The sequence below is a fragment of the Lampetra fluviatilis genome, chromosome 6, assembly GCF_964198595.1.
Source record: "Lampetra fluviatilis chromosome 6, kcLamFluv1.1, whole genome shotgun sequence".
Lineage (NCBI taxonomy): Eukaryota > Metazoa > Chordata > Hyperoartia > Petromyzontiformes > Petromyzontidae > Lampetra > Lampetra fluviatilis.
Genome location: NC_136280.1, coordinates 16,212,835 through 16,236,599, shown reverse-complemented (window position 1 = coordinate 16,236,599; position 23,765 = coordinate 16,212,835). Strand labels below are relative to the sequence as shown.

Sequence of the window (23,765 nt, the reverse complement as noted above, 5' to 3'; positions counted from 1 at the left end):
GAGTAGCAGCACCTATGAAGGCCGGCACGGCACACGGGGGGTGAGTGGCCATCACCTTGTCTCCCCAGTGGCAATGTTTATGTACCGCACAGGTACTCATTTGAGACCGAGTCGACCGAGGGGAGGCCCGGGACCGAACCAGATAAACGCCACTGGTGTTGGTGGCCATGTGCGGGAATCGAACTCGGGTCCATGGGTTCGTAGCGCAGCGCGCTCACCGCCACACCGCCGCTCTCCTCTCACGCCGACACGCGCAAGCGCGCACGCACGTACCGGCAATCCTTCTCGTACTCCTTGGACTCGTCTGTGCAGTAGTAGAATCGGCCTTTGAAGAGCTGCACGGCGATGACGGCGAAGATGAACATGAAGAGCATGTAGACGATGAGGATGTTGAGCACGTTCTTGAGCGAGTTGACCACGCAGTCGAACACCGCCTGGTAAGGCAGCAGCAGCCAGCAGCAGCAGAAGCAGCAGCAGTGAGCAGTGACATCGTCAACATGTGCAGCAGCCTCTCCTGCGGAGCAGCTGGTGAGGTGAGGATAATCGCTTGCACAAAACACAAAGGTGTGCTTGTTGTGTTCAGTTTGTTGTCCTTCCCCCATACCTCCGATTAGCGCGGTTGGCTACGTACCATGCGAAAGAAGTTCAACATACATACACACATACATGTAAAACACCTCTGAGCCTTATCCAGACCACCAGCACCTCCGTTTAGCATGGCGCAAAAGAAGTTCAACATCCATGCACACGTGGGCCAGCCGCTCAAACGAACTAAAATGCCTGGCTATTTTCGTCGTGTAGACCATCATGTGGCCAACCCTTCTTTGGATGCTGGCCTGGTCAAGGCGGGCGAGTATTTGTACATGCAAAGCGCACCGACGCTCGGCGTTGAGTCTGTGCGCGTTTTTTTCCCGGCCTGCACAACATTTTCTGTTGCGACTGGCGGGGTTTCCCGTCACGACGGACCTGACCGAGGAGGGGCAGCGAGGGAGACGCAGTCGTGGCTCTGACATCGCGAGCATTGGGAGATTGCCGCGACGCAAAAGCACATTCTCACGCACAATTATATCCACCCACTCGCTCGCGCTCGTACACAAGGACACAGCTTCCCCTGGGGAGCCCACAAAGAGTGTTGAGGCAAGACGTGAGCGAGCACCTGTGACGGCCGCCATGGCACACCTACGAGGGGGTGGGTGGTCAGCACCACGCCCGGCCGCCTTTGTCTGCCCAGTGGCGATGTTTACACACCGCACCAGCTACTCATTTGAGGCTGAGTCGACCTAGGGGAGGCTCAGGACGTTCAGATATTGGTCACTGGTGTTGGGCCGTGAGCGGAAATCAAACTCGGCTCGCTGGGTTCGCGGCGCAGCTCGCTAACCGCGACACCACCGCTCCCCACACGCACACCCTCACATGCAGATACATGCACACGGATGCACACCTTGAGCTTGGGGAGCCGCTTGATGGTCTTGAGGGGGCGCAGCACGCGCAGCACTCGCAGGGACTTAATCGTGTTCAGATTGTTCCCCTTGCTCTCTCTGCAAAGGCATCGTCGCGTCAACCCCCCCGCAACATCGTCACCAGTAGCGGGTGCATGCCATTCAAATGTCTTTCTCCGGGCCTCTGTTTCTGTGCCTGGATGTTTGTCTTCACATCACCTTTACTGCAACAAGGGCGGAGTTTCTCAACGTATACAAATCGAAACGGCGAGTATTTATAAGGGGGAAAATAACACATTCTCGGGAGTTCCGGTTTGTTTGCGACGAGGCAAACCGTATCGGGAAGGGGTGGGCAATGCCCCGTGCGTGTGCGTGTGTGTGCGTGTCGCTGCACTTGCGTCACATTGTGAACGTGCGTGCGAAGTGTGCGTGCGTGCGCAGCATCCTTACTTGGAAACGCTCCTTCAAGACGCGTTTCAAAAGGGAATCGACAAAAGACACGCGCACACACGTCAGAGAAAACATTGCAAGTGGGCCGCGTGCGCACGCCAAATGGGTGTCGTGCTGTGGGAGGCGGGCGGGCGGCATTCTCGCGCCGGCCCGCCTTGCTTCACGTCTTCTCACGTCAGAGTCAACGCAACCGATACCGTCGTCGCCTGGGCCAAACGAACGTCGTTAAAATTCAAATCCAGTGGCGAACAGTCGAGTTAAACGCCAAAAAAAAACAGGGTCGGGAAGCAATCGGACGAGGTGTCCGAGTGATCCCACTAAACACCGGATGTCTCTCAACAGCTGATTGTGACTTCGTGTCCAGATCCGAAGGAAATTGTCGTCGCCTCACTGTACTCCCAGGGTGCACCTCGCTGGTGAACACAACCTGAACAATGAACAATGGCCTCTCTCAAGACATGGTACTAAAACCGTAACTATTTAACATATATACACGTGGCCTGCCATGTACATCACCTCGCTGGTTCATACAGGGGACCTCTTTACTTACGAACGAGTTAGGTTCCAGAGGTCTGTTCGTAAGTGCAACTTTACTCCTGTCGATTCTAAACATGTTGTACGGCATGTACAGAACATGGTTCTTCATGGTTCTTCACGATCTGCAGATGTAGATGCCACTGGTTTTTCACGTTCTGCAGATGTAGATGCCACTGGTTCTTCACGTTCTGCAGATGTAGATGCCACTGGTTTTTCACGTTCTGCAGATGTAGATGCCACTGGTTCTTCACGTTCTGCAGATGTAGATGCCACTGGTTTTTCACGTTCTGCAGATGTAGATGCCACTGGTTTTTCACGTTCTGCAGATGTAGATGACACTGGTTCTTCACGTTCTGCAGATGTAGATGCCACTGGTTCTTCACGTTCTGCAGATGTAGATGCCACTGGTTCTTCACGTTCTGCAGATGTAAATGCAACTGGACATACGGACCAGGTTTGTCCGTATCTCTGAAAGTTCCTAAGGCGAATGGTCGTAAGTAGAGGAGTCCCTATATACGCAGATGACATAGTCCTTGTTGCCCGCGGCATAAACTTCAGAGACTATTGCCAACCTCGCTGAACAGTCATGCAGCAAATGCCACCAGGGATGTGTCCTCTTGTGGTAGCCCTGCGCACTGTGACCCCACTCCAAAAAATCTCGGGGTTATTATGGACAGAAGTCTGACCTTTGAACCTCAGAATTAAAATAGATCTGTGAAAGACCAAATCAAGAATCACCCTGCCCCAGCCTGGTCTCGGAGCTCATACGCAAGGCTGCTCGATGCAGAGTTCGATAACGCACTTTGCATCATAACTAGAACACCGAAACGGACACCAATCCCCCTGGCTCCCTGCTCTGGTGAACATTCCCTGCCACCGAATATCCAAAGAGACGTACAAACTGCAAGGGAGTTGGCACGTTCCCTTGTAAACTATGAGTGCCTACCCCTCATCAACCAAGACCTAAACAATGCACCTCACTGCAAACTCAAGTCCAAATCACGCTGCTGTCACGGCATTCTACAATCTCACCCAGATCTGAAAGAACGCTGGCGAACGGAGTGGAACAGTGTGGACGTCCGGAATAAACTTTGACACGCCCCCTCGATGACACCGGTGGTGTAACGATCAATCACACCAGAACATCAACAGGCCAATGTGTACATCTCCTTCACGAATGGAAAAGACACAGCCACATTGTGATTGTGGCCACACAAACTCCAAGGTGGTCGTAAACTTGGGCATGTTCCTGCATTTGGTTATCATTCCATCGTTGTTAAGTCTTGTCCATTCGCCATCTTCCATTCTATTGCAGTGTCCTTCCCAAGTCCACTCAATGATATCTCCAATTTGTATTTCTTCTCTCAGTGTGATTCTCAGCATGCACCTCTCCACGCTTCCTCGTGTACTTTTCAGTTTTTGTTCCATTTTCTCCGACAGCGTGTCCCTGACAAGAGTTCATGTCTCCGATGTCAGAACGTCTACTATGCACGTTACTTGTCATTGCCACAGCGACCTTTACAGAAGCGCTCCAACCTGCACTCTCCTCCTCATTTCATCGTTGCCATCTCAGCAGTGTCCCTCGATATGATTTATTTAGTTTCGCAGGTTCATTGTGGGTTTACTCTCCAAACACAACTGGTTAGTGCCGAACAAGAAGCTAATTGGCACGTTTTGTTGACGTGACAAACCTTACTAATTGGCTGTGTCGGGTGGTGGCGGGTTGAACGACACATTTATATTCATGCGATATAAACCAAAAACCTCCATCATGGATAACATTGGTCGTGTCTGACGTGAATTTAGTTTTAATCATTTTTACTGAACCTATCTATGCAAACCAAAATAAGTTATTCAAGCATTCATATTCATTCCTTTCCACTGGTTCTTATTATTACGATGTCATCGGCAAACTCTGAGAGGGTGAATATTCTCTCCATCCGTGTCTGTGCCTCGACCTCCCCAATAAAAACCGAAGAAAAAAAAGTGACGGTGGATTAACTGCGAGAAGAGCGACTCCCCTTGCCCCAGTCACCTGTCCCGACGTGCACGTCGCCACTATTCCACGAGCAACCTCAGTGCGGCTCTTCCATCTCGACGACACGGGTTTTTGTCAATTCCGCGTACAGCAATAACCCCGGTTTACGTCAGGGGAATGCGTTCCCGTAAAGGTGCGACAACGAATGTCGTAAAAGATGTCAATCGAAGCAATTGAGATGGTAAGGGCGGTGGTGGAGGCAAAGGCTGAGAGAGGCGACGGATAACGAGAAAGGGATGGACGATGCTGTCAGCGACGTGAAATGTGTGGGCTTGAGGCGACGCAAATCGGCTCGCGTGTTTGCGAAAGGGGGAGACGTAAATCGGGGTATTACTGTAATTCGATTCAGGCCTTGGTGGGTGAGACGCTTGGTGACCGCATCAGCTTCCATTAAATCAAAAGACTGTTCTGAGTATGTAATAATAATGATGATATATGGGCAGCCTTGGAGTGCGCTGTACATGACGATGTTTAATAAAATATTGCTTTGGAAAAAGGAAATGGGTGCTCTCGCTGAAATGCAATGTTAAGGACGTACATTTATTCACGCGCCTGTGTGTGTTCTATATTTTTAGAACATAGAGAGCATACACACACACAGTCAAGTCATGGCACCTGGGTCTGTCCCATGCCCTCCTGCCTTGAAGTGCACTTAGCCTGGCACAAGCGCCGTGGTGTCGTCACGGCCACTTAGAGGCGAATGACGGTTGTTGTTGTTGTTGTGCGTGTGTCTTTGTGATGAAATCAAAAAGGTATTCTATTCGTACCCGGCGATTCTGAACTGCCCCTATTCCTTCGCCTTGCCTGCCAAAGCCACATCTCGTGAAACCAGATTTACAGGTGACCTGGTCAGAATGGCGACCCCCCCCCGCCCCCACCGTGGTCGCCCCCCTCCTCCCCCCCACCCCGTGATCCGTGGATCAAGCAAATCACTCGGGACGCCGGTGGTGTACGGGCGGCTAGATGCAGTTTATGCGAACGCTGCGAGTCGCAAGAGGTTAAGCGTTTGGCGCAGCGGTCCTTCGCTGTACGTGACGAATGAACGAATAAATGGCGGGACAGGGTTCAGGCTGCATTACCGCTCGGATGGGGGGGGGGGGGGTACCAAGCGACCGTATTACACCGTGATAGTCAGCGAAGGGTGCTGGCGACGGGATGCCCGCCCGGCGCAGGCAGCGCGCACCGCTAACACACGCGGGCGCACACTCACGTGAAGGTGAACGCCACCAGGGCTCCGCTGACAACGATGAAGTCCAAAATGTTCCAGAGGTCACGAAAGTACGCTCCTCGGTGCAGAAACAACCCGAGGTCGACCATCTGCCAAATCGACAACAACCGCCGCCATCCGCTTGAACCTTAAAGACTCGCACGCGCCCACCGGCGCAGGCGGCAGCAGCGAGCGGCGATCGTCGCTCCGAGGCTGCCGCCACCAAACACGAAATGGCAGCCACACAAATTGGCCCACGATGAATGGTTCCCAGAATGAAGCGAGAACTCTGTTAACACGACGGGTGCTCGCAATTGCTATCGGGGTTTTAGTTTTTTTGTTTGTTAACCGACAAATAACCTTTGCACTGCCTTTCCAAAAGCTCCCCCAGCCTTATCCAGACCAGCAGCTCAGAAGAGCTGAACGCGTGGCCATTTTTGCCACATGGACCCCCCCCCCCCCGAGCGTTTCCGGTCATTCCTCACAGAACAAATCGTCACGTGCGCAGAAAGGTATCTGCACGGGCCCACCCGGACGCACAACCGTTACCTTGACCACCATCTCGAAGGTGAATACTCCGGTGAATACGAAGTCAAAGTACTTGAGCACCTGTGGGCACGAATGGGGAAAAGAACGCAGTCACACGTGGTTTTGCCGACTCTAAAGTGTCATACCGTCATAATCGCTGACTGCAATGGCAACGTAGAGGTCCCACTGTATAAATCTTTCTCATCCCCCGGTCCATGCTCATTGTCGTTGTCCCTCAAAAATAAGCGAGCTTCTTTAGGCTCAAATGTTTGGGAATTTGCTGTTATACGTGTTTGGTGTTGTGCAAAGCCGGCGACCACTTATTACTAGAATATTTATTATTTATTGATACTATTTTTGTAATCAATTATTTACTCAGAAAAGCCACACATGAATCCGAACCCTCTCAGGAGCATCCTGCCACATTGGGATGTTTGGCAAACTTGAATAACATTTGATGTGTTTGTTGCAATGTGTGTGCATATGTTGAATTTCTTTCGGACCGTACGTAGCCAACCAGGCTAATTGGAGTTGCGGGGGAAGAACAACAAAAAGCAGTTCTTATTAAATTAGTTTTCAATCTAGATTTAAAGAGCGTTCCAGACGGCCACAGAGGTGCATCTGAAAGCGCGCGATGCGGTGACCATCTTTATTCAATGGCAGGTCAAAGGCTGCTGCAAGGATGACCGAAGTTCGCGTGATGATGGTTTATGCTCCTTGATGAGATTGGCGCGGTGTTGTGGTTCAATTGTGGCAACCTTATAAAATGATTTTGACCTTGTAGGCCAGCGAGTCGGGCGTCTTACCCATTTAAAGTTAGAGAATAAGTTGAGATCGTTTCAACCCAAAGACCTCTAATCATTCGCTTTACCGGCTAAAACTGCTCCTGCCGAGCACCAGCTATCCTGAAGGAAACGTCGGAGGGAACCAGCTACTCGATGGTTCGATTAGTCTTTTGCCCCTATACCCAGGTCGGACAATCGATTTGCACGTCAGAAACCGCTACAGGCCTCCACCTCTGGCCTCGCCCTGCCCAGGCATGGTTCAAGGGTGATAACTGCGGTGCCGCAGTACCTTCCTCTCTGCTACGAAACTTATCATCCTGCCACGTTCTCCAACAAGCGACAATGACGCGACATTTCAAGCCTAATGACGAGTTTGATGTCACATGGTGCCGCGACGTGGCGTCGCGAGGTCGCGTCGCGCGCAACCACTGGGTGCGGCGCGTTCATTTTTGTGCGCTGCCACTGCCTTGGCCGAAGAGGCTTTATCTATTTAGTGCCAGACTATCGCAAACCTTTGATATATTTGTTGTGTTTTCTAAAAGAAGAGTCTCTCATTGCAACACAACTTTACAATTAAGCTTAATTCACAGTTGTCTCTTCCCCCACCCCCTCCCCCCGGTTCTCCCCTTCACTTCCTCCCTCCCCGTCTCTTTCGTTCCCCCAGTGCGTTAGTCACCTTCCCCCTTATCCCCTCCCTCTATAAATCTTCATGTTCCCACCTGGCTCATGGTCCTACAAACGGCAGTTGCTGCTGCTGCTGCTGTTTGCAGGATGTCTGCTTCCCCTCCGTTCTGTGATCGCCGTTTTGTGCCGGGCTCGTGTTGAGTTGTTGTAAAAAGTTAAAAGCTCAATTCACATTGCGTCATCTTCACGAGCGTTATCGTAACCCTGCCGCTGCGGACAGACGAACAGACAGAGCGGATGCATGGAGGAGGCCACGAGGCCTCGGGAGCCTGGCCCCTCACGTTGTTGTGCAGAGAGTCGGTGCGGACGGGGTCCTCGGCCGCCAGGGCGATGCTGCTCATGGTGATCACGGACAGGATGGTGATCTCAAAATACCGTAGGTTCACCACGTAGTGACACGCGCGCCGAATCCTACACACGCACACAAAGGCAAAGATCCCCCCCCCCCCCAGTATAGCCTCAACAGACTGTTGGGGCAAGTTAACTCGGCCTAAATTAACAAGCTGAGTGACCAGTCCAAAAGTTTGATAACGGTATTAAATAAATGCTGCTGAAAAAAAATCACTCCTAGAAGGCTGTGGCAGATGGGATGTGTAAGACATAATCTTGAATGATTTTGTGCGGGGACAGATATGGGAAGGAGGGTTTTCATAAATGTATAAACAGGACTGTTGAAACAAACCCAAGCAGGTTGACCCTGGCCCCATGACTCGGTGACTCCATGACCTCGTGGGAGACTCACGTGTGGCACGTTACACAGTGTTTCAAATCCGTGAATGACGAGAACACCCTAGCTGGGTCTCCAGCCGCGTCTTTGGCCACATTTTCTCAAATCATCGGTGGCCTGAATAGCAAAGTGGCCACACATTCAGTTCCTTTCAGCTTGTGGTCACGAATAAGGATCGGGACAGCTTTTGTACACGCATTGCACATCCCTGCGCGTGTACGTAGAAACCTTGGACTTCTTTCGCACCGTACGTAGCCAACCGTGCTAATCGGAGGTGCAGTGTTGTTAAGTCGATTTACCCAGTGGCGTTTGGGGGGCTCGCACAGAGATCCCTCGCCGCCCGTGCGTGTGTGGAGTTAAACCGAGAAGAACTCGAAGTCTGCGCTGAGCAGCACCGTGATGGCTGAGAGGACGTCTTCACCTCTACCCTTCGGCGCACCGCTTCCTTTTGTTATCGTTGCCATGCGAGTTCTCGGTCTACATCGAGAAACCAGCTTGCAATGGATGCTGGTTCATTGGTTGACGTACGCAGTGTGTGTGCGTGCGCGCGTGGGGAGTGATGGTGTAGTGGTTAGTTCGCTGTGCTACTAACCCCGGCGACCTGAGTTCGATTCCCGCTCAAGGCCACCAATACCAGTGACGATTATTTGAGCTCATGCCTGGTGCGGTGTGTTAACATCGCCACTGGGGGGACAAACGCGGTCGGTCGTGGTGTTGGCCACCCACCCCTTCATGTGCCGTGCCGGCCTTTGTAGGTGTCCGCTAACAGCACTTGCCCAAAAAGTCCGTTAAGGCTACACAGGGGATCTTTGTCTTCATCTTTGTGTGTGTGCTTGTGTGCTTGTGTGCGCGTGTGTCTGTGTGTGTGCGTGCGTGTCGGTTTGTGCGTGTGGTCTGTGTGTGTGTGCGTGGTGGGCATTGCGTGCGTGTCACTTACGGGTTGGTTGGACTAAAAATGAACATGGAGCTAAAAGGCACCATGGGCTTTGGTCCACTTCCTCCTTCGTTGACATCCCCTCCACCCTCGTCTTTCTTCTCTGGCAGCACCTCCAGCTGCACACCGAGGCTGTTCACTGCACGCACCGATCAGAATCAGCGCCATCGTAACCTCCGATTAGCACGGTTGGCTAAGTAGGGTGCCCTAGAAGTTCAACATACATACACCACCACGGCTATGTTGTGAGAATCATGAATGATATTGCGAAGATCATTCATGTGATGAAAGTGAAAGGTGCCCTGGGTCTCGCTCGCAATGGGACACGCTGGTGACAGACTGACACACATTCAGAATGTCGCCGCTGTCTTTTTTATAGGGCACCCCATGTCCGCGCTATGCAATACACCATCCAACAAATACAAGCAACCCAAATAGAACACGGCAAAATTCTACTGTATGAGATAAAGTATCTGCAATTATCGCAGCAGACAAGAGCCGGCTTTTTCTGACACATTAGCATGATCACTCCCAGGACATTGCCAACCTATGCAACACAAAATGGTGTCAAATAGTTCATGGATAATGGCACTGATGTAGTGTATCAGAAGGCACAGAAGTGTCTAAATTATTACTTCCAATGCCATCCAAGTCATTGGTGGGAAAAATATAATTATGAAAGTTTCTTTGCTGTGTTTCATGTGATCATGCCTGCAACGTCATTCAAATAATTTCAAAAGTCCAAGTGATTTCCTGCTCAAATGACCACTGAATTGGTGAGCGCAGCCAATGCTGTAGACGCCACCCCAAATCATCATCCGTTCCCTCCTGCCAGATCGCTCTGCAGTGGCAGAGTCGACGACACACGACCTCTGCTCTTACAGTCTTGCAGCTCCTGACTTTGGGTATTTCCACTGACATGAGATGAATCATAATGTAGGGAAGTAACACTCACTTTGCATGTTATCATAATTCAACAGCAACTGATCACTTATGCGATGGTGACATTGCCCAGCGGTAGCGCAATCACTGCTTGTTCAAGAGGTTCACAGTTCAAATCGGGCAGGACGCCCTGTTCAATATTGCGGGTGTCACACTAAAAAAAACACTAAGCACTTTTTATTTTTCGAGGAAAGGCCCACTGAGCTGTATAGCTCTTTTTCAGAAGCGACCTGGTCACGAAGTATAGCTCAACGAAGTGGCTAATCGTGGGGAAATTTATAGCAGCCAAATACTCTAAACCATGTTGATTCTAAATGTGGAGGGAAAAGCTGGAAGACCCGGGGAAAATTCCACACGACCATGGGGACAGAAACAGGCAAATTAAAAATATACAGGCGTTGGGATCGGGATCGAACCGACGATCTCCTGTATCGCAGGTGAGGTCGTTGACATCTCACCACCATGGCGCCCAGTAATAACCATGAAATACAACGCGCCATTTACTCAAAGTACGCAATTTATATACCATGACGCCTTTCTAATTGAGTTGACCACTGCGTGCCGGCATCATGGTCAAGTTTGATCAAATTAAATGTCCACAGATTATTCAAGTACGATTGCGCGTATAAATGATCGCCACCGCCCGCGACTGTCAGGTGGTTTGAGATGCTGAGGCATTTCAGCAATGCTGTATTATTACCATTATGCGTGTTTCCCAAGAAAAGCCCCACGAAGTCTCAAGACTTTTTCAGGAGGAGGGTCCTGTGAAGTTTTCACAGTATGGGGGGGGGGGGGGGTGGTGACGTTGCTACGTCTAATCTCCATCAGTAATAGGCAGGATTATTTTTTTGCATTGCCAGGCCAAAACCAGTTAAACTGTACGTTATTTTAGCAAATGGAGGAAACTGACGAACCTGGAGAAAATCTTATCCATAACAGAAGTAGTTTTTTTGGGTTAGATCACGTAAACGTGTCCTTAAACCCACCATCACCTGACAAGGCCAATTAGTGAGGTTTGTCACGTCAACAAGAAACATGCCATTTAGGTACTAGTTCAGCACACCGATTGTGTGTTGGAGAATAAACCCACAACATTGACAAAGAAAACCTCCGTTATGGATAACATTGGTCGCAAGAGCCTACCCGTTAAACTAGAGAAAACCTGCGTAGAACAAGTGGAATAACACACAAACCCAAAGCAGAAAAGTGCCCAAGTCAGAAATCGAACCGAGGCATTCCTTGCTGCGGAAATATGACAATCATTCGACGCTCACAGCACGAGGCTCTCGGATGGAGATGCGAGTTCACGTTCACACACAGAGGGGAGACCTCCCCCCTGCCGTAGCCCCCCCCGTCCCTCACTCCTTGCGTGTGTATGCGAGGGCCTCACTGGGGATGCTGTTCTCCTGTGGCTGGCCGCTGGGCGTGCCTCCGAGCGTGTGCGGCTGTGCCGTCGTCTCGGTGACGGCTCGTCGGTTGTTGAGCTGGTTGTCGGCGTCTTCCGCCTGCTCGGGGATGGGGGCTTCCAAGGAGCTCTCCGGCGTCACGGGCTGGTGCCTGCAGCCGTTGAACGTGCGCGGGTATCAAAAACAAAACAGGAGCACGTTTTTCACGATGGTTATTTATTTTCCCGCGATTCGAAAACCCCGGTCGGAAAATCTTGCGGCGGGGCGGTGGTGGTGGTGGTGGGTGGTGTTGGGTGGTGGTTTGTCGAAATCAGAATTCTCGTGATGTCGAAGCGGTCGGAAGACAAACATTTATACGAGCGGCTGAACAAGAAGCTACACAGTCTGTTGCCGTATAGCAGCACCCAGCCTGATGAAGATTGGCTGGCTCCGTGCTCCAAAGGCAGATTTGACTCCTCGTGTGTCGAATTGGTTGGACGGTTCCGCGATTCAATGGACCCAAATCAACGGTCAAAGTCTCAGTAGACTGAATAAACTCACAAATTGTGTCAAACTTGGCGACAGGGTCCATTAAACATTGATAGACAGATTTGCCGATTCAAATTTAAATTTTAGATTGTTTTATGATGACCGGTGTGTTATGCTGCACCGGTGTACTGCCAATACGTCCATTTGGGAAAAATCAATTGTCACATGAGAGTTAAACCTCGATCTATTGTCACAACTCGAATATATGTGGGGGTTTGTCGGTCACAAAACACACGTGAAACTCTCTCCCCTACCCGCCCGGGTGTCGAGGTCACCATCTCTTGGCATGCCAAGTGTGGCAGGACGCAGCAAGTGGCTTATAGTGAAACATTGGATTTCGCATTTAGCCCCACCAGATTTGGCCAATTAAAAAAAAGTTAAATACGACTAAATTTGTAAACAATAACGTACGTACTAACATGTACTTTATACAATCTGTTATGCTGAATCTATTATATTGTTCCCATCCCCAACCCACCACTACCGCCTGCTGCTACTGCGTACCTACACTACCCCCCTAGCTCAACCCGCACCACTACCCCGTACGTGTGAATGTTGAGTGTCTCACGGACGTACACTAGATTCTCACTAACACTCACAGCCCTGTATATTGCGGCGGTGCACCATCTGCTGTTGATGTTCAGGTCTTATGTAAGGTTCAGCTCCAAAAGTTATCGGTTAAAATTGGAAAAATAGTAACTATCCAATTTTACCATTATTATGAATTGATTGCCTATGGGGGTGTTCACTAAGTAGTGGAGTGCATTAAGCCGATTACTGCTTTTCAAAGTCATTAATCAGCCCCCGCTTTTCTCCACAAGTAGACTCGCTAATGTCTGCCTGGTAGGTAAATGCTTCTCTGACTCAGATTCTTGGGTTACCCTCTGCGTTCCTTGGGTTTCTGGCTCAGTTTATTGCCTTTTCCCCACCCGACGTTTTTTTTTAGTAGGTGTCTCGCTGAATCGAACCCTTTGGGGTTGACGTGAATGCTCCTAGCAACTCATGCTGTCTCGCTCACGTTCAACTCGCATTAGCCAAAAGCAAGCCAAAGCCCGTGTCTGAAGGGGTGGTGTCTGAAGAGAAGGGGCGAAGGGCTTAATCGGAGGGGGTGTGACCTCAAAATAAAAAGGTGGGGCATAAAGAGAAAGGGGAGGGGCATAAAGAGGACGGGGTGGGGTTTTTTTTTACTTAAAACTTTCGTGACTGCAGGAATTCATATTCTTGGTTCTTTCGGTAAAGTCACATAGATAGAGAATACATATTTAAAATAAAAACCAAAAACCCACGACGTACATGAAATTCGTGATCTGATCCCATCTGTGAAGGACAAGATTCCTGACATGCAATATCCCGGCGTCTACAAACTAAGCTGTATCTGCGGCAGCAGTTACACTGGGGAAACCAAGCGACATGTCTCGGACCGTGTTCATGAATATAAGGCAGATTTGAAACACGGTAGGACAGTATGGTCACGAATACTTACTGCTGTAAAGTCTGTCTCTATAAGCCATGTATGTGGAATCTCCAATTCCACGCGATGGAGCCAGACAACCGTACGTTTCAAACAACACAAAAAATGTGTCCACGTTGTTTGAAAAGCATGGCTTTCCAGCCTGCAACTATTCTGTTATGATGGGTTGTTCTCCTTGTTTACAGATTTCCACCGGATGCAATGCCACACATATTGACATTTTTTTTCATTTGCACTCCACACCACACACACATGATGTCTAACCCACCTGGCTCTGCACACGCCAGATGAATAGGTCGTGCTGGGGATTTAGGGATTGACCCAAAAACTCCCGATGGCCATCGAATGGATTTCCAAACTCAACACACATTTTAAATCAAATTGCTCTTCAAATGCCTTAGAAATGAAACTCAAAAAACGGCGAGGTTAAAATCTCAGATGGAGGTCAACTGGCTGTGGGGGAAGTGGGCAATGAAACCCTTGCATATTTTACACTAGAGTTGTTTTAATTATAACCAAAACAATGTCGTTGATGCACAGCGGGCAACAAAATAATTAAGGGTTGACAGTGAGAGTCCTGCGTGTGCAAAACGCTTGGCAAGAACTGCTCTCGAACACACGCATGTGTGTGTATATGTGCAAACACAAGTAGTTTCCACCAGCACACGGCTCAGCGCACAAAGACAAAAATCCCCCGTGTAGCCTTAACAGATTGTTGGGGCAAGTGCTGTTACCAAGCACCTATGAAGGCTGGCACGGCACACGAGGGGGTGGGTGGCCAGCACCACGCCCGACCGCCTTTGTCTCCCCAGTGGGCGATGTTTACACACCGCACCAGGCACTCATTTGAGGCTGAGTCGACCAAGAGGAGGCCCAGGACTGGTTCAAATAATCGTGTTTGTGGAACTTGAGTGGGAATTGAGCTCGGGTGGCCGGGCTCATATCGCAGCCCGCTCACCACACTGCACTGCTGCTCCCGACTCACACACACACACACACCTTCTCTTGCAGGTGGAATGTTTCTTCTTGTGATGTCTCGGCTGTTCTCCGGCCCCCTGCGGCCCCTCCGAGCCACCTGGCGCCCCGTGCCCACCGGCCCCATCCGGCCTCCCCGACTCCCCCGGCCTCGCCGGCCCATCCAGCACCCCCCCCTCGGGGAGCGGGGACAGCGGGGGTTGCCGTGGCAACTGCAATCCGTTGACATCATCGTCAGCCGGGCTGTACCTGTGGGCGCAGCGAGCGATTCGAGGTGCCGTTGCAAGCGATCGTCGTCACGGCGCGCGTCTGGGTAGGCACAGGTGATCCCAGCCTCTCCCGCCCAGCGCCACCGAGCATGACCCAGAAATAGAATATTTATTCATACTGGAGGATTCCGATGAGCTATAAAGCAATTTTTCGCAGATGTCCAGTAGGGACACAGGGTCAGAACGTTACAGCAACAAACAATCCAAAAACACGACAGTGCAAAGTATGAAGGTAAACAAATCACTTTTAAAATATACCAATAAAACGAAACAATGTTTTGTTAATCTGACCAGGCAGAGCACACGGAGCTATTAGCTTCTTTTCCAGAAGCAGCCTGCCCACAAATAATAGCTCAACGAAGTGGCTTATCACGTGGAAATGTACAACAGCCCAATACTCTTAAACGCGTGATGTTGATTCTAAACAGTGGAGGAAAAAATCGGAGAACCCGGAGAAAAAAATCCACACGACCACGGGGAGAGAGACACCGCAAACTCCAAATTTTCAGCAGGCGTCAGGGTCGGGATGGAACCCTTGACCTCCTGCATACCAGGCGATGTGGTTAACATTACGCCACCGTTGGCGCTCCTCAAATTCAGCATCCGCGCCGACCGCCCCGACACGTCCCCTTTGCCCTACGCCGCAGTAGCTCCGCAGACCCTGCAGTGCCGTAGGCAGGGTTTGCCCTGGAATGACCCACATCGGAGGGAGAATGCTCTTGGAGATGTTTAATTAATCATGCGAGATGGTTTTCTTGGGAACTCTTACTTGAAATATTTACAGGCCGTGTCAGGGCATTTAGCGACTCAGCCGTCAGGGCAAACGGGAAACCTTTGTGCGGCTTGCACAGAAATCCTCGACGCACGTTTAACACACAGCAACGCAAAGTGTCTCACAACGAGCACACATTGGGTACTTTTAAAAGTAATCATTCGTTTTCAATAGAGAAAGTCGAGAATTTTTCTTTCATGAAGCCTCAAACTCAAACTGGTCAGCTCAAGGCAGGAGCTGAAGTGTGCTTAGGTTGTGTCTCAGTTTCAGCACAGAAATTTAACAATTTTTTTTTATTTTACCAGGTAAGGCCCACTGAACAATGTTGCTCTTTTTCAGAAGTGACCTTGCCCACACATGATAGCCCAACAACACAGTGGCTTATCACGTGGACATTTACCGCAGCCAAATACTCTAAATGTGCAGGGATAAACTGGAGAACCCGGAGGAAAAATCCACACGACCACAGGGAGAACATGCAAACTCCAAATATAAGGCGTCAGGGTCGGGATTGAACCCATGACCCTCTGCATATCAGGCGAGGTAGTTAACATCTCACCACATCTCGCCAGCCTTGTGTTCCTACCAAAGGATAAATTAATGCTGAATTAAACCATCAGCCCAAGTCTGTTTAATCTACACATCAAAACGATAATGGATTGCTATTAATCAGATGTTTTCAACTACAACATTAAAAAGTCATGTTTTGGTAATGTGTTCATATTTTAAACATTTACATTTGAAAAAAAAACTGCTCACAATTAATATTCATGATTTTATTCATATGCATTAATGTTAAAACATTTCCAAAATATTATAGATGTGTGTGTATTTATTTGAAGACGTTAAACTACATGACATTTTATATTCTGAACTATTTTCAATCGTTTGCTCTATCAACGAATGAAAAATTATATTAAAAATAATTAAAACCAGTATATGCCGACACAGACAGCTGCACCATACTGGCAATGTGACATACAACCTCAATGATACGTAGCGTGGTGCACGGATAATTTACCTGCGAATGTGATGGTGATGATTATGGTGATGGTGATGATGGTGATGTCGGTGATTGGAGTGGCGTTTCCTTCCCCGCCCTGTCTCCGTCTCTCTTTCCTAGGGGGCAGATGAATCACACAGATCATAACAGATCACCACACCACTTTCCTGCAGCCAATCCTCAACGATATCATCATCATCATCACAACAGCAAGTCAGACTGCGAGAGTGCACTCACTGCTACATAGTGCACGTGCGCCAGTGTGTCCATGCTAACGTGACCGGTTTAGTTGCCCTGTTGACACACAAAAGTGGCTCCAGGTCAGGTCAGCAGGGGGACTCCAAGCCATTCGGGGGCGATGAATGCCGTGCAGATTCCAACGGAGTGATTTGCGGGTAAGCTTTCAAATTGCTATCAAATTTTGACAATGACGCTACCTCTCGCGAATTTTATCGCGGGATATTCAACGTCCGCAGTGAAGCAGATGGCAACGTACGGTTTTTTTTCACGGTTAATACACCGGCGGAAAAATAACCAGGACGGCCGCTGAATTTGAACTGGGAACCTCTGCGCTGCGCGTGGCGAACTCACGACCGCTGGGCATCGTCGCCACCCCTGACTCTCCCCGACTGCGCGTCTGGCTATTTCCTGCTGCGTACTCTCAACTGGGATCACACGCAGGAGCGACACCCCCCCCCCTCCTCCTGCGGGGAAAACGTGGCAGAACCCTCCTGAAAAGGGTCTTGAGTCTCAGTGAGGCTTTCCTCGGTGAACGAGCGTAACTTAACATATTGTCTCACAGTTACTCGTGAGCGAGTGTGCACGCAACAACTCTGGAATTAGACTCCACAATAAAACCACTGACTTGGAGGCATGAAGATGATGATTGTAGTGACAATGATGATGCCACTTATATATTGGGGAAAAGCTTAGCATGTCAGAAGGGCTATTTCAGGAGGGTCCTATCGGACCCAGGCGAGGGAGATGTTATCTCTCTCACAGGAGGTTGTGGGTTCGATCCCGACCCTGACGCCTGCTGTATATTAGGAGTTTGCGTGTCTCTCTCCCCGTGGTCGCGTGCGTTTTTTATTCGGGTCCTCCTGTTTTTTCCTCCACATTTAGAATGAACAACACACGTTCAGAGTATTTGGCCGCGATAAATGTCCACGTGATAAGCCACTTCATTGACCTATTACCATTTGTGGCCAAGTCGCTTCTGAAAAAGAGCTATTTCGCTCGGTGGGCCTGACCTAGTAAAATAAAAAATAGTTCAGTTTAGTTTAAGACGTGATTGCCAAATCAATGAGGGTTTAGATGTGGCAGAACAATGGAGCATTCAGAGAAACCCCCCGCACGCGAGGGGGAAACACTCGCACGCGTGGGGTGGCCAAACCCTGGCTCGCCATCTCCCAGCGAGCCAGGGTATGGGCACCTTCTCGACACCCAGAGCAAGGGAGTTTTCTCAACATTCACGCGGTGATCCACCAACCCTCGGTGCATCCAGTGCACTACATCGCAGGCGGGCACTACCGCGGCCGGCGTGCCACCACCGCGGCCCACGCGCCACCGCAGCCTGTGTGTCACCGCGGCAGCGAGAGCGCCGCTCGGTGACCGTGCGGGCACCTGGCCGGGCTCCACCGTGGTGCCATGGCGCCGTGCTCTCTCGGGGTCCGAGTCCTGGCTGGTCGCCGCGGCTTTGCTGTGGCCGCGCCCCCTGCGATGGTTGAGCCCGGCGCCGTCGGTGCCCCCCTCGACATTTGCGGCAGCGCCGGTAGCGGCGACACCCGGGCACCGGGAGCCGCCCTGCTTCCGCTGTGGAGCTACGGAGAGCGAAAGTGCCCGCACGCAATGAGTACACAGTCAGGAGTACACGCACGGTGAGTACACACTCAGGAGTACACGCACGGTGAGTACACACTTAGTACACGCACGGTGAGTACACAGTACACGCAAGGTGAATACACACTCAGGGGTACACGCACGGTCAGTACACACTTAGTACACGCACGGTGAGTACACACTCAGGAGTACACGCACGGCAAGTACACAGTCAGGGGTACACGCACGGTGAGTACACACTCAGGAGTACACGCACGGTGAGTACACACTCAGGAGTACACACTCAGGAGTACACGCACGGTGAGTACACGCACGGTGAGTACACACTCAGGAGTACACGCAATGAGTACACACTCAGGAGTACACGCACGGTGAGTACACACTCAGTACACGCACGGTGAGTACACACTCAGGAGTACACGCATGGTGAGTACACACTCAGGAGTACACGCACGGTGAGTACAATCTCAGGAGTACACGCACGGTGAGTACACAGTCAGGAGTACACGCACGGTGAGTACACAGTCAGGAGTACACGCACGGTGAGTACACAGTCAGGAGTACACGCACGCAATGAGTACACAGTCAGGAGTACACGCACGGTGAGTACACAGTCAGGAGTACACGCACGGTGAGTACACAGTCAGGAGTACACGCACGCAATGAGTACACAGTCAGGAGTACACGCACGGTGAGTACACACTCAGGAGTACACGCACGCAATGAGTACACAGTCAGGAGTACACGCACGGTGAGTACACAGTCAGGAGTACACGCACAGTGAGTACACACTCAGGAGGACACGCACGGTGAGTACACACTCAGGAGTACACGCATGGTGAGTACACACTTAGTACACGCACGCAATGAGTACAGTCAGGGGTACACGCAAGGTGAGTACACAGTCAGGGATACACGCACGGTGAGTACACACTTAGTACACGCAAGGTGAGTACACAGTCAGGAATACACGCACGGTGAGTACACACTTAGTACACGCACGGTGAGTACACACTTAGTACACGCAAGGTGAGTACACACTCAGGGGTACACGCACGGTGAGTACACACTTAGTACACGCACGGTGAGTACACAGTCAGGAGTACACGCACGGCAAGTACACACTCAGGAGTACACGCACGGTGAGTACACACTCAGGAGTACACGCACGGTGAGTACACACTCAGGAGTACACGCACGCAATGAGTACACAGTCAGGGGTACACGCACGGTGAGTACACAGTCAGGAGTACACGCACGGTGAGTACACACTCAGGAGTACACGCACGGTGAGTACACACTCAGGAGTACACACTCAAGAGTACACGCACGGTGAGTACACACTCAGGAATACATGCACGGTGAGTACACACTCAGGAGTACACGCATGGTGAGTACACACTTAGGAGTACACGCATGGTGAGTACACACTCAGGAGTACACGCACGGTGAGTACACACTCAGGAGTACACACACGGTGAGTACACACTCAGGAATACATGCACGGTGAGTACACACTCAGGAATACACGCATGGTGAGTACACACTTAGGAGTACACACATGGTGAGTACACACTCAGGAATACATGCACGGTGAGTACACACTTAGGAGTACACGCATGGTGAGTACACACTCAGGAATACACGCACGGTGAGTACACAGTCAGGAGTACACGCATGGTGAGTACACAGTCAGGAATACATGCACGGTGAGTACACACTTAGGAGTACACGCATGGTGAGTACACACTTAGGAGTACACGCACGGTGAGTACACAGTCAGGAGTACACGCATGGTGAGTACACAGTCAGGAATACATGCACGGTGAGTACACACTTAGGAGTACACGCACGGTGAGTACACACTCAGGAGTACACGCACGGTGAGTACACACTTAGGAGTACACGCATGGTGAGTACACACTCAGGAGTACACGCACGGTGAGTACACAGTCAGGAGTACACGCATGGTGAGTACACACTCAGGAATACATGCACGGTGAGTCCATACTTAGGAGTACACGCATGGTGAGTACACACTTAGGAGTACACGCATGGTGAGTACACACTTAGGAGTACACGCATGGTGAGTACACACTCAGGAGTACACGCACGGTGAGTACACACTTAGGAGTACACGCATGGTGAGTACACACTCAGGAGTACATGCACGGTGAGTACACACTCAGGAATACATGCACGGTGAGTACACACTTAGGAGTACACGCATGGTGAATACACACTCAGGAGTACATGCACGGTGAGTACACACGCGCATGCGCAATGAACGCACAGCAGCAACGTCGGCTGCTGTTCGCCGCCAAGTGCCGGTGACATCACCACGGCGCTTGTGCCAGGATAGGTGCACTGAGGCCACGTGAAGTGTGGAAGGCTCGCTGGCAGGAGGTCACGGTGTAATTCCGTACAGTTTGCTTGCGATAGCAGTTGCATTTTAAAATGAAAAGACAGTTAAACAGTGAATGTTCACTGTGCGAGTGGTCTGAATGTGATGAGTAAGAAACGCGAGCATTGCAGAGTTAGAATGACTGACTGTGCATGCAGTCGAGTGACCAGTCAGCGAACACACGCGGGCCACGTGTCGTGCACCAGCAGCGCTTCATTTACTCCGAGGATTGGGGGGGGGGGGGTCAGGGCTCCAGGCTGGGAGGTGGAAGTGCACACGCGAGATTCTCACCGCTCGATTCCTCCGAAACGTCACTTGGCTTCCAGCCCTCTCTCCCGTCTGGGTACGCACACTGTCAACAAACATCAACAGTTTACTCCATGGGATTTAAAAAAATAATTTTATATATTGTACGGATTACACATAGACCTCCGATTATAGCACGGTTGGCTAACTACGGTGCGAAAAAAGTTCAAAATACCTACATTGAATAACAAAAGCGCCACGTCGGAAACCAGACCGACGCTGTTCAAATGCGTTCAGAGTCGTGTCAGAAAGATGCGTCATGAATCGATCCATGGCGGCGCTTGTATAATGATCGTAAATGTGCATCGTCGTAAACTGGAGACCACCTGTACTTTAAAAAAAATACTTTTACGTATAATATTACAATGTTTCAACTGCATATAATCCCTTGAGATGGAACATCTCATTTGCAAGGGTGTGCAGGGTATCAATTACACGCGCAGGAAACACGTAGTGACACGTATACAAACACTTAGAATCTATAACCCAGACAGTTTGCATGTATATAATATATGAATGTTACAAAACCATCCAGAGAAAACTGATGCTTTTAGTTCCAAATCACATTTTTCGTGGAATTCATCATAAATTAAGTCCACCGATGTCACGGTATCCAAAAAAAAAGTAATAATGTATAATGGCAGGTACATTTAAAGTCACGTTCCCAATGAGTGTTTAAAATAATATGTATTAACCCTTTCCTGCTACGGGACTTCTGCAAGTCTGCAGGGTGGGTGTTCCGTTCACCGCTGAATCTCGGAACACGCAAGCGGTTAGCGTTCATTTTATTTCCAGAGGTGTAGCAGCGCCGTTGTTTTTAAAGACATTGTGCTCACACTCGATGATAGCTGGCGCCAAACTGTGCCACACGAACTCCCGCATGGCCTTGTGGGAGCCTCGGTACCGATGAAGTAATTTGATTTCAGTGTTTCAGAAGAAATAAAACAAACTGATGACGTACCCATACGTCATCGAAACGTGTAAAGGGTTAACAAGACTCAAAGACATTCAGTTGATGGCAAGGTGGCGCAGTGGTAACACTTGTGCCTCACACGATTCCCAACTCGTGCGCCTTTCTGCGAAGACATTGTACGCCTCGAGTTCCCTGCTTGTAAAAGACAGCAGCCGCAGGTGGCTCGAATAGATTGTCTCTTCACAGCAGCAGCAGCAGCAGCAACTCTGATGCCATCGCACCCCGAGATGCGTGACGTGTTTGAAGACAGATACAAAGGATTCAATCTTTGAAGTAGAAAGGAATCAATACACTTTTCATTTTTAGCCGGCACGGCTTGCACGCGGTGTGTTTACGCGTCACACTCAGTGTGGGCAGAAGTCATGCACGGTCGCGCTTACTCATCATTCCACAAGCAACCCACGTGCCACTGATACATTCTACATGAACACCATTGATGTATTTATTTGTTTGCCCAATGGGGTTGGCTGTTGGCGTGATATTGGTGGAAATTCGCACGTACTCTACAAGTTATAGATTTAAAATGTGCCCATGTCATTTACATGTTTTCTATGAATTTGTGTGCACGTGTGTGTGTGTGTGTGTTGATACAGTAGGGAGCAAAGCTGGGTGCATCTCATTCAGTCAATCAATGGCACCTGGGTCAGTCCCGTGACCTCCTGTCAGCGAGCCTTCGACAATTCAAGTGCACCTGGCCTGGCACAAGTGCCGTGGTGACGTCACCGCCACTTTGTGGCAGAGGCTGTTGTGTGTGTGTGTGGGAAGCGGTAGTGCAGTGGTTAGCATGCTGCACTACGAACGAGGTGACCCGAGTTAAATTCCAACTCACGGCCAACATCAGTGACAAATATCTGAACCAGTGCTGGGCCTCTTCTAGGTTAACTCGGCCTCAAATGAGTGCCTGGTGCAGTGTGTAAACATCGCCACTGGGGAGACAAAGGTGGCCGGGCGTGGTGCTGGCCACCCACCCCCTCGTGTGCCGTGCCGGCCATCACAGATGCTCACTAACAGCACTTGCCCCAATTTTCTGTTAAGACTATACTGGGGGATCTTTGTGTCTGTGTATACGTGTAGGGGTCTATGTGTGTACACGTGCCATTTCGTGTTTGCTCTTCACGTGTTACCTGACACCTCGGACTCCCTTGCAAACAAGATGTTCCACCTCAATGGAAGATAGATAATGAATAATGGTTATATAATTATTATAATTATTATATTCTTATAAATGTTGACTTAAAACTTTCGTGACTGCAATAATTCATAATCTTTGGTTATTTCGGTAAAGTCACGTAGATAGAAAAATAATAATAAAAAATAAAGTGTATAAAAAAATTAAATAAAACTAATAAAAAACTAAAACACTAATGTAGACTGTAGCCTGGTTTTAAATCGGAGTGAGTGTACTGGCAATCTATGTAGACTGTAGCCTGGTTATTAAGTTTGGTGAGTGTACTGGCAGTCTATAATGTAGACTGTAGCCTGGTTATTAAGTTTAGTGAGTGTACTGGCAGTCTATAATGTAGACTGTAGCCTGGTTATTAAGTTTAG

General features: G+C 49.9%; 1 protein-coding gene across 4 annotated transcripts in view; it reads right to left on the bottom strand.

Annotated features, from left to right (window-relative positions):
* Positions 1–23,765, bottom strand: part of LOC144933209 (voltage-dependent N-type calcium channel subunit alpha-1B-like) — a 233,958-nt gene that overhangs the window by 156,086 nt on the left and 54,107 nt on the right. For all 4 annotated transcript variants that reach the window (XR_013636995.1, XM_078857855.1, XM_078857856.1 and 1 more), the window contains exons 20-30: positions 21,230–21,290; positions 18,319–18,515; positions 16,714–16,811; positions 14,676–14,900; positions 11,662–11,828; positions 9,333–9,468; positions 7,950–8,079; positions 6,221–6,280; positions 5,675–5,781; positions 1,442–1,538; positions 274–434 (exon numbers count right to left, since the gene is read on the bottom strand). Coding sequence is in view for 3 of the 4 variants with exons in the window: in XM_078857855.1 (XP_078713981.1) it covers positions 274–434; positions 1,442–1,538; positions 5,675–5,781; positions 6,221–6,280; positions 7,950–8,079; positions 9,333–9,468; positions 11,662–11,828; positions 14,676–14,900; positions 16,714–16,811; positions 18,319–18,515; positions 21,230–21,290 (1,439 nt within the window). In the remaining variant the exon portion in view is untranslated. The remainder of the gene's footprint in view (positions 1–273; positions 435–1,441; positions 1,539–5,674; positions 5,782–6,220; positions 6,281–7,949; positions 8,080–9,332; positions 9,469–11,661; positions 11,829–14,675; positions 14,901–16,713; positions 16,812–18,318; positions 18,516–21,229; positions 21,291–23,765) is intronic.